This window comes from Stegastes partitus, unplaced genomic scaffold (assembly GCF_000690725.1).
Source record: "Stegastes partitus isolate 25-593 unplaced genomic scaffold, Stegastes_partitus-1.0.2 Scaffold1684, whole genome shotgun sequence".
Classification (NCBI taxonomy): domain Eukaryota; kingdom Metazoa; phylum Chordata; class Actinopteri; family Pomacentridae; genus Stegastes; species Stegastes partitus.
The window spans coordinates 137,156-147,599 of NW_007579415.1; the positions used below are offsets into that span (position 1 = coordinate 137,156).

The following is a 10,444-nucleotide window of genomic DNA, read 5'->3' on the forward strand; positions in this document are numbered from 1 at the left end:
TGGAATTGATTTTAAAGAATAATGATACAAAGAGTCCCACCCTGCCAGTTGACAGGATTGAGTCCATTGGTTTCTCATGTATGAAACCACAAGAGTCTAAATCTGAGCTGCTGAGACTCTAGTCAGTACATTTCAGTTTCAAGGTGGAAACACTCAGCCATGTTATTGACGGCTTATTTTGCTCATAGTTTTCTCTCTATCATATAAAAAAACATCACATGGACATACAATACATTCAATTTCATTGTACATGTGTATCGTGACAATAAAGGCATTCTATTCTCAACAAGGCATTTAAAAACTAGATTTTTACCAGTGGGGGGTCTTTAAGTCATGTTTACATAAGTGTCATTGTATTTTTCATGCAATACTTTCCCAAGGTCACTTTCACAACGTCATGACAAAGCCCCTGTTACAGCTGTTTACTCGCTTGACAAGAGGCTCGGTCCTCATATCTTTATGACCTTGTTGATTATGGTAACTGCTGTTGAAGATAGGGTCGGCTTGACTCAATCAAAGATAGCGGCCGTGTATATCACAGTTATCCCTCGTTATTACCGACCTGATGAGTTCACATTCTGCAATCACATATACATTACTATATATATATATATGTACTTATTGGATACATTGTACATTGGTAATGATGGTATATGCATTTAGGTATGTGCATTTGCAATAGTTAATGTATGTAATGTATAAATACAGGTATTTTTGGTGTCTTTTGAAAGTTATACTGGGAGACTTGGGAGTATTTCTGACTCCAGGCTGCAACCAACAATTGTTTTCATTGTATATATGTATATATATATATATATATATGTTGATGATGATTTATACTCATTTTATTTTGAACAAACAAAAAAATGTGCAATTTTCAGGTTAACATCTAAAGACTTCTGCACTGGGCTTTATTTTAAGCTCCTAAAAATGTCTCTGGGTTGTTGTTGCGTTTGAATACTAACGACTTAATTGGATATTTGAGTGTTTAATACACCCAATAGCATTTGCCAATACTACAATTAGTCGTTTTTTGTTTGTTTTTTTAAACAGAAGAAGCTCTACTTCCTACAAAATACTAGGTCAAGTAGCAGCCACAGACACGTTTTCCTCTAATGACCTCTAAGCATTTCAGTAATGATCCGTTCTGTCCTGTGGATGGCGCTGTCGGACCTGTCTTCTCTTCTTTCCGTTCCCACGAGTGAAGCTGAATTTTATATCCAGCCTGTGGCCCCGCCCCTCTTCCACTGTCAGCCAATAGAAAGACGCATTTGCGCTTGAGCGGAACTTCGTTTCAAAATAAGAGTTTCCCCGTAACTATTTGTATTAAATCTACCCTCTATGAAAGACGCAGACTTTTAATTTGACACATGACAGCGTTCTTAAGCGGCGGTCAATGGGGCAGCTGGAGTTTCGTCGGTGCACAGATGAGCAGCAGCGAACATGGCAGGTCCCAGTAGGAAGCAGATGTTGCGGTTTCTTAGCCAGCTAGGGGCGTTTATTTTGACCCGGTTCGGATTTTGGAACTGCTTCTGTATGTTGATGCTGTTTGCTGAACGAGCGGATTCGAAAAGGTAAATCTGGCGCACTTTGGAGCAGCTAGCTGAGGTTAGCTAACATGCTAACAGCACTTATAAGTTAACTTGGAGTCTAACTTATGCACAGTGCAGTCCCCATATTTACATTTTACATCACAGACTTTGCAGGCAGAAAAGTTAAATTAACGAAACAGGACATTTAAGTTAGTTAGCTGAGCTTTTATTGTCTGAGCGCTTAAACCTGACAGCTAGCTAACGAGGGTTGTATTACAGCAGTTGGACTGAACCTCAGCCACTAAAAAGGTTGTGGCCATCTGGAGATGTTTAAATTAAAATGGCAAGTTAAGGCGTGCCTGGTCTGTAATTTCAAGTCGGACAGCAGGTTGGCAGCAGTTTTTCTTGTTCAAACGCGGCTTTAATCTGTCCACTGAGTGTGTATTGTTTCAGTCTGTGGTGGGCTCGTCCTACTTGGGCAGCCACACCCCTCTGGATCATCCTGTAATCACAGCAGCTGCGGGAAAAATGTGCACATCGTTTGTCATACCTGCTTGCTTGTCCTAGTTTGGTTATTTTCCCCCTCACAGCCTTCAATGTGTGCTTTGAATACATGCGGATTTTGAATGGCATTGTTTGCAGCAACAGGAACAGGGATTGTGCAAAAACGCAGGGAGCATCAGTAAAAACATGAACAAGAAACGTTCCCAAGTATTGTCAATATTGTACAGATTCTTCTACATGTACAAGGTCTAGATGTTGCACAAACTCTATTGATGTTGCACAGATTCTTCCATGAGTTATGACATTATGGTTGAATGATGAAGGAGTAAGCCTAAGTCACTTTATGGGTAAGTGTTTTAAACATTTGCGGCTTTCAGCTTCTTGAACACATGTAGTTGCTTGTGATTCTATATTCTACACCATTAAACACAGTAAACCCCATTAGGGTTAATTTTTTTTATTGCTGGTCTGATGCTTTGGGACACTTGGATATTGATTTGGGTTGGCTGATGTCCCAAGCATAAATGCAGCACGTATTTTCTAACTAAATTTCATCTCGTCTTTTTAACATACACTAATCGGTATTTGTTGTTCCATCGTATGGCGTTTGCACCGCACAACTAATGTCATGAAATAACCATGCACACTATATCGGACATGATAATGGGCAGATGGAGATCAAGAGTGGGGTCACAGACCTGAAATCACAAGTCAGTAAAAAGTCACACATCTACAAATCGTAGAGTCGAGGTAGAATGTTGGACCACTTTTGGTCCATGGAGTGCCTCTATACTTGTCAAATTATCTGATTATGGCTCCTAAAAGCCAACACATGACCAGGGTGTGGATTAACTCATTGGGCTGGGAATTTGTCACCAGTTGAACAGCTCATAAGCATTTGGTTAGCTGAACCGAACCGTTTTCTAACCCAGACGATAAGAATTTTAACTTTTTCTCTAAGACAGAAGAGAAGACAATTTGCATGCTGTATTTATATTTTAGTTCAGTGTAGCATAGGCGCTGAGTTAAGGCTGAACAGTTTGGACAAAATATGTATATTTGAGTTTTTTTGCATCAGCGTGGATGACGACATGAATTTGTTGACATAACAGTTTAAACTCTGGGTCACTACTGATCTGGTTAAATAATGAGACTGCGCTTATGCCAGTTCAAACACAGCACAAATGCCAGAACCACATAGTAGACATTGATCAGAGGTGCTGCTCGAGAACACAGTCCCTCAAAGTTTCAATCCACAAGAATTACATTAGTTTAATTATTTTAAAGCTTCACTCCATGCATCCTAAGTTGTTTCAAACTGTGATTTTGATGTGAATTTAGTTTATTATTCAGCCCTATGCGGAGTATAGTTGCAGTGAATTTGTTTTTATTGAGACTGCTTTTGCTACTTTGATTCCTGTGGACTTGATGAAGGGCCAGTCTGAGCTTGAAATGTTGTATTTTTCTCACTGTGACAGGGGAAGTGAGTCCTTAAAAGCTCACACAAATGAGTAATTCCACCTACATGTGATAAGAGATTAATCAAAAATTAACCGTTGTTGCAGCCAAAGTCTAAAACAACTTTAATGTCAGTGCATCAAAAGTATTGCAACATACAGCTCGTATTCTGGCTACATCAATACAACACACAACTGTAAATACTCAGACAGTATAAAGTTGGATCTACAATGTGTTTTTCATTGTCATCTCCAGGAAGCCAGACATCCACGTCCCGTACCTGTATGTGGACATGGGGGCTGCAGTCCTCTGCGCCAGCTTCATGTCGTTTGGCGTCAAGAGGAGGTGGTTTGCAATGGCTGCTGCCGTACAGCTGGCCATCAGTACCTACGCATCGTACGTCGGAGAACAGGTGTATTATGGGGACTGGCTCAAGGTGAGGATGCTCAGTTAGTCGTGTCCTTCCCTCTGTGATCACTGCTTTCTGATAAATGTGTGATATTGCAGGTATATTTTTTTTTTCTCATTTGATTCAATGTGGAGTGATGTTGAAAGCAATAGCAGCATTCTGAGCAGGTTAGACTGACCTGGCATCATGGGGGACATAATGACATGTAAGATTTCAACAAATGAAAAAATACACATTTATTACAGGCAAGTGGACAAAAAATAAAATGTCAACATCTTCACTGTAACAGTCATTTATTTTCCTGGTCATGCTTTTCTCATAGAAGTTTTTATGAACTTTTCCAACTCATAAACACAGTAACTGAACAAATCTGGACATGCAAAAGTAGTTACAACAAATATTAAATGAACAAATCCATGAATATAGAAAATGTGTCCGTCAGTGAAGTTAATAGGAATGTTTATAGCCTAATATTTATGCTTCGTTTTGCTAAAAATAAAAGATTTATTTGTAAAAGAGGAAGTGTCCTTCATTAATTTTATTTATATTATTTATACAATATACATAGATGAGCTGAAAACAGCAATTGAATGCAAATATTAGTGTTTACAGCCATCACTGTTTCGCAACACCTGCCCATAGAAAGGCTTTAGGAGGCTGAAAACAATGTGATACTTTTATATTATTATTCNAATTTTATTTATATTATTTATACAATATACATAGATGAGCTGAAAACAGCAATTGAATGCAAATATTAGTGTTTACAGCCATCACTGTTTCGCAACACCTGCCCATAGAAAGGCTTTAGGAGGCTGAAAACAATGTGATACTTTTATATTATTATTCGCCAAAAGGCGGCTAAACAAAAGAGCATTCCTACATTTGGGAACATGTCTGTTAATTTTTTTTACACTTCCAGATAATAAAACCTATTTATAATTTGTGATGTACACATTTATCCACTGGATCTCAAATCAATCAACTGTTCTCTCTTATGTCTATCTCTTATTCAAATCCTTTTTTTGTTTGTTTGTTTGTTTGTTTTTAGGATCATAACTATTCCATTTAGGCTTCTTTGACATTGTAGTGCTTGAGTTTAACGTTTTAATTATTCCATTAACTAATGTTTTTGATTATGGCCAATATTGAACACCAGTCTGAACAACTGTCCATAATGTATAATGTGCACAGTGTCATAATGGCTGTTTGAAATAGGATTTTGTATGAATTGGGATGTTATCCAGCTCTGGCTGCTTCTTAGTTCTGTTTTAAATTGTTCTTGTTGGTGCACCAGACATGAAACAAGTACTTTTCAACCAGAACTCGTTTCATGTCTGATTTTCATTTCAGCTGCAGTAAACAGTCATCTTTCAGACTGCTGTCTCTTACCTGCTCAACTCTGACTGTTCAGATTAGAGGTTAAACTGCTGCCAAATCAGAAATGTGTCAGATTTAGGAGCAAATATAAAAGTGGCCTAGATCAGCGTTGGAATACTAATCAAAAGCAGATCTGTGTCACACATGAAGGTAAAAATTGGATCTGGGTCACCACTGCAAGTCTGGAAGTCGACTGCTGCATCAGAAACACTGTAGTAGAAACTTGCCTCAGATCTCCTTGTGTGTGTGTGAACCTTGTTGCCCTGCAGGTACGAATGTATTCCAGAGCGCTGGCCATTATTGGAGGCTTCCTGGTTCTGTCCAGCGGGGCGGGAGAGGTTTACAGACAGAAGGCTCGCAGCAGGTCCATGCAGTCTACTGGACAAGTCTTTCTGGGGGTCTATCTCATCTGCATGGTAAGACTGATGTCAGTTTTATTTGCTCTCTATCTCAATGTGGCTCTAATCCAGGCTGTCATAAAAGGCATTTTATTAAGAGAACACAGAGACTTCAGAGTATGATTTGGTCTTAGCCAGTGCTGCAACGATCAGAGAATCAATCAGTTGATCGTGGACATCAACCAGCAGTTATTTAAATCCCAAACATTTATGGCTCCAGTTTGATAAATGTGTTTTTTAGATCATCGCAAACTAAATCTTTTTGTGTTTTGGACTGATGGTGAGACAAAACAAAATATATATTTATAAAATGACCCTAAACTGTTGGAAGTTTTCAGTGTTTCCAAAGATTTTATAGATAAAAAGATCAATCGATTAGTAGATTTATTAACTGTTAAACTTTTAAAACATCTTAATTTTCTTAATTAAAAAAACAGATTGAATGCAATGTCTTTTTAAACTAAACGTCTTTAGAAGTGGTGATCACACAAAAGATGGATGCAATGAATCTTATGATTTAGTTTTTGTTAGTTTGGATTCACAGTATCTGACCCAGACTGTCTTCTGTGTACATTCTTCATTGGAAATTTGTACTCAGTTTGTTCAAACCAGATCGTCATACTTTACATTAATAGAAAGAAACTATCTTGCACTGAGTTTCTGTAAATGACGGTTGAATCACAGTTTAAGGTTCGTGAGTCAAAACAGAATGTAAAAAAAAAAAACAAAGTGTAATACTCTTTTTTTGCACAATTTTGCTCCTTAATTCTTCTGCCAGCATTATTTGCATGTTGCTTTACACGTTGTTTTCTTAAATCTAACGTGTGAGCTACTAGAACTTCCCTGAGGGAATGAATGAAGTATCTGTGTCGTTGCTGTGCTTTATTAAATCTGCAGCACCGCTCTCTGCCCTCCAGGTGTACTCCCTCCAGCACAGCAAAGAGGACAGGCTGGCCTATCTGAACCACATCGCCGGGGGAGAGATCACCCTGATGCTGCTGGAGGTGATGTTCGGGGTTCTGGCTCTGGCCTTCCTCTCCGGCTGCTACATCCGACTGGCGGCTCAGATCCTGGCCACCGTCCTCCCCCTGGTGATCCTGCTCATCGACGGCAACGTGGGCTACTGGCACCACACTCGCAAGGTGGAGTTCTGGAACCAGATGAAGCTGATTGGCCACAACGTCGGCATCTTTGGCGCCGTGCTGATCCTGGCTACCGACGGTTGAACCCTCGGGTGGGGGGGAGGGTTTTCACAGACAACTTTCATGGACCGAGGTGTGTTGCGCAGGATGAGATCGTTGGAGTTTTCGTCACAGTCCGACTTTGTACTCGAACGCTGCTTTGACCCGGTGACGTCTCAGGATTCAATCACGCCAAGCTGAGACGGTTGGATGTAAGCTGCATCGATTGTCCCCGCCTACTAGCTGGTAACTTTGCTTTTGCAAGAAAAAGAGACACACAGGCTTCCTTTTTTTGTTTTTTTTTCAATTTTAATTATTTATTTAAATTCATGTTTACATGTTTTTGTTTCTGTTATGACACTGAGAATCGGTGGTACTGTAAATCTACAGGGAACTTTTACTCCAAGAGAAGTCTTAAACAGTCTAATCATATTTTTTTTTAACGGTGTAATGGTTTCAGTATTTTACAAATAAAGGGAAAGTTATACTCACTTACCGCCACCTTATTAAGTACACTCGTTAAATTTAATACAATCAAACAGAAGAGCTCTGCCGTAAATTCTTCTACGTTTATAGTTTTTGTTTGTGATTCTACTTTCCTGTTAAGGTCATAGTGGGTGATTGTGGACTGCACTGAATTTAAAAACATTCTTGATCTTTTTCCACACCTGAGTGGGAGGAAAATATTAAGTACTCCTGAATGTAATGCAGTCCATTATGACTTTAATAGCAAGTCAGAATCATCACCTTTCTGACAACTTAAAGATAAACTGTAGAAAGTGCAGCAGAGTCCTTGTGTTGACTTTTGGGACGCAACTGAACTCACACTTTGGATTGCATCGCTGCTTTTGAGAAAAGATTGCTGAATTCGTCAGCTGCTTTCTTGCGTTCATGTAAACACAGAAGTGCTTTGAAGTATGTATAAACTACCAGAGCAAATTTCATAAAACTTGGAGAGGTGGAGCAGTTGCATGTCCCAGATCCACGTCTTTTTCTACGACACTGCGAGAGAGGACGAAACTCTGAGTGCCCCTCAGTCAGACTGTATTTCACACTACGAAAGCTGTTTGCTATTAATTCAGTAGTAGTTCATATGCGTGACAAACGCTGGATGGGAAAAGGTCAACTACCTTCCCTGACAACACTAATTGGATTGCATTAGATTAGACAGCTGTACTTAATAAAGTGACTGTTTGGGAGCGTGTGTTGTATTGCTCATGAAATGGGAGGGCTCTGCTTGAGGCATCGCTTTTAACTTGCGCAGACATGACTATATGTAGGTTTTCATTACGTTTAATAAACACAGCTTTTGTATCTTCTGTGTAATGTTCACATTTTTATATCAGATCATCTAATTACATGAGAACTGTCTCTATCTGAGAACTTTCAGCATTTCAAATTGCTTCGTTTCAGTGAAACGTACAGGTAAACTGTGTTGCTCAGGATGAAAATGCTCTAAGTTTAGTAAGTATAATTATCAGGATGACTGAGACTCGTAGCTCACCTCTTTTGCTTTTATTTTTCCATTAAGTCCAAGGAATTGTATCAAGGTCATTTTTTAAATTTGCAAATTCTCCCGGCTCTGGGCAAAGTTAGCACATTAATGCAGCGGTTACAGTATTGTAAGTGAAGGCTTTATGTTAAGATGCTAATCTCACTGAACTACCTTAAACCTGCCAGACTGGTCAGTTTCTGTTTCTTGTTTGCAGAGAACTGTCACATCAGTTTGGCTTGTGGCCATTGTTGTTGTCTCCACAGGTGCTGCTGCTGCTGGTATCAGAATTAAAGAGAAGCGACAAAGAAGCCAGGATGATGTGACCATGATGTCGCATCATTACACAGCCAAAAATAGAAAATGTTGTAGGTTCGCATGTAGGGTGACGCTGAAGCTCTCACTTTAATAAGATCATCGGATTAAAGAAAGATCAGATATCGGAGCACAACCAGTTCTCCACATGCCGAAGCACGCGATGAAAAGAGACGGAGACATAGCTATGGTAGTCGTACATTTTTAGAGATGTCAACCAGTGATGGTTTTTTAAAATGTTTGGATGCCTATTAAAGCCCACACTCACTTGATGTTTTAAAATATATCAAATACAGCTCGCATATCATTGTAGACCAGGAAATGTTTTCATATTTAGGTTCAGCTGAGGCCTTTCAATCATCTCTTCAAAATACATGTTTGTGGGCCAAAAAATCAACTTATTAGAAGAGTTTGTTTGCAAAAACAGATAAATTCATTTTTGTAGATATTCAGAAAACATATTTTTTTGTTATTTGCTTGAGATAATATCAATCAAACTGAAGCTGAGTGGATTTGACTCAGTAGAAATGACAAAAATAGAACTTAAGTTTGACTCGTAGTGTCTCAGGTAGATGATGGAAAAGTGGGTTTTCTGAAGGTTTGTGAAGATGGAGTTATCTGTTTTTGTAAATGAACTCTTCATATGTATAAATTCTACCTATAATTTGAATTGCTTACTACAAAACTGTATCAGGAGACCCATTATACTCCTAATTCTGCCTATTTCCAGGATTCTAACGGGCTATTCTGCACCTTTTCCCCCTCTCCTTTGGCAAAAAATATACAAAAAGCTTAAGAAGCATATCTGAACTTAGACTGAAACATGATATTTAGAAGTTGACAACCAGCCGTTGAGCATCAGCGTTCAGTAGGTCACAGTCTCTGCTCATTTAATACCCGTCATTCTTCTTTTCTTGAGCCTCTGCTTCACTTACCAACTGTTTGTTCTTCCGGTTGCGCTCCGCTTTGACCAGCGTCCCGATCACGGCGAGCATCACCGTGATGGTGATGACGAGCACCGAGGCCGTCTCAAGCACACACAGCTGGCTGTCCTGAGAAGCCAACGAGTTGCCGGCCTGCTGAGAAGGAGAATGACAGATGATGTCCTTGTAGTCCTCCACGTGTAGATGACGAACATACTGGATCTTGCCGAAGACGCGCTGCAGCTCACAGTCGCAGGTCCAGGGGTTCAGGGACATCTGGAGATGGGTGCGAGTGGTCTGGAGCTTCAGGAAGGTCTTGAACCTGATGTGCCGAAGCATGTTTCCCTGCAGACCCAGCACAGTGAGGCTTCGCAGAGGAGCCAGAGCTTCGGACTCGATGGCTGAGATGTTGTTGTGGCTCAGCAGCAGCACCTCCAGGCTTTGCTGTCGGCTCAGCACGCCGTCCTGGAGAACGTTGAGCCTGTTGCCCTCCAGGTTGAGAAGGTTCAGGTGAGACAGGCTGGTGAAAGCCTTGGCATCCATGGCTCGGATGCGGTTGTAACTGAGGTCCAGCTTCCTCAGGTTTTCAGAGTCCTGCAGGGCAGCAGAGTCTATGTGCTGCAGCAGGTTGTGGTCGAGCCGGAGCTCCTGGAGGGAGGACAACCTCCGAGAGAAGTCCTGAGGGAGCCAGCGCAGCCGGTTGAAGCTCAAATCCAGCCTCTCCAGAAACTGCAGAGATGACAGAGACTGAAACACAGAAAGAGATAAGAAAGATCACATCACTCTGAATGGTTGATGTTACACCAACAGTGATGGGATGTGCAGTACCTGTAGAAAATTATCACCTGTGTG

General features: G+C 40.3%; 2 protein-coding genes across 2 annotated transcripts; one reads left to right on the top strand and one right to left on the bottom strand.

The window, feature by feature from the left end:
- The first annotated feature begins 1,443 nt into the window (after positions 1-1,443).
- tmem101 (transmembrane protein 101) lies at positions 1,444-8,178 on the top strand. The gene is made up of 4 exons (XM_008301542.1): positions 1,444-1,574; positions 3,750-3,930; positions 5,553-5,699; positions 6,599-8,178. Exons 1-4 carry the CDS (start codon positions 1,444-1,446, stop codon positions 6,905-6,907), a joined length of 768 nt encoding a protein of 255 aa, XP_008299764.1. The 3' UTR covers positions 6,908-8,178.
- A 1,381-nt stretch (positions 8,179-9,559) lies between these two features.
- Positions 9,560-10,339, bottom strand: LOC103372028 (protein slit; the record flags this gene model as incomplete). The annotated part of the gene is made up of 1 exon (XM_008301543.1): positions 9,560-10,339. A coding segment is annotated over one exon (780 nt), but the record flags the coding sequence as incomplete, so codon positions are not given.
- Between the last annotated feature and the right edge of the window lie 105 nt (positions 10,340-10,444).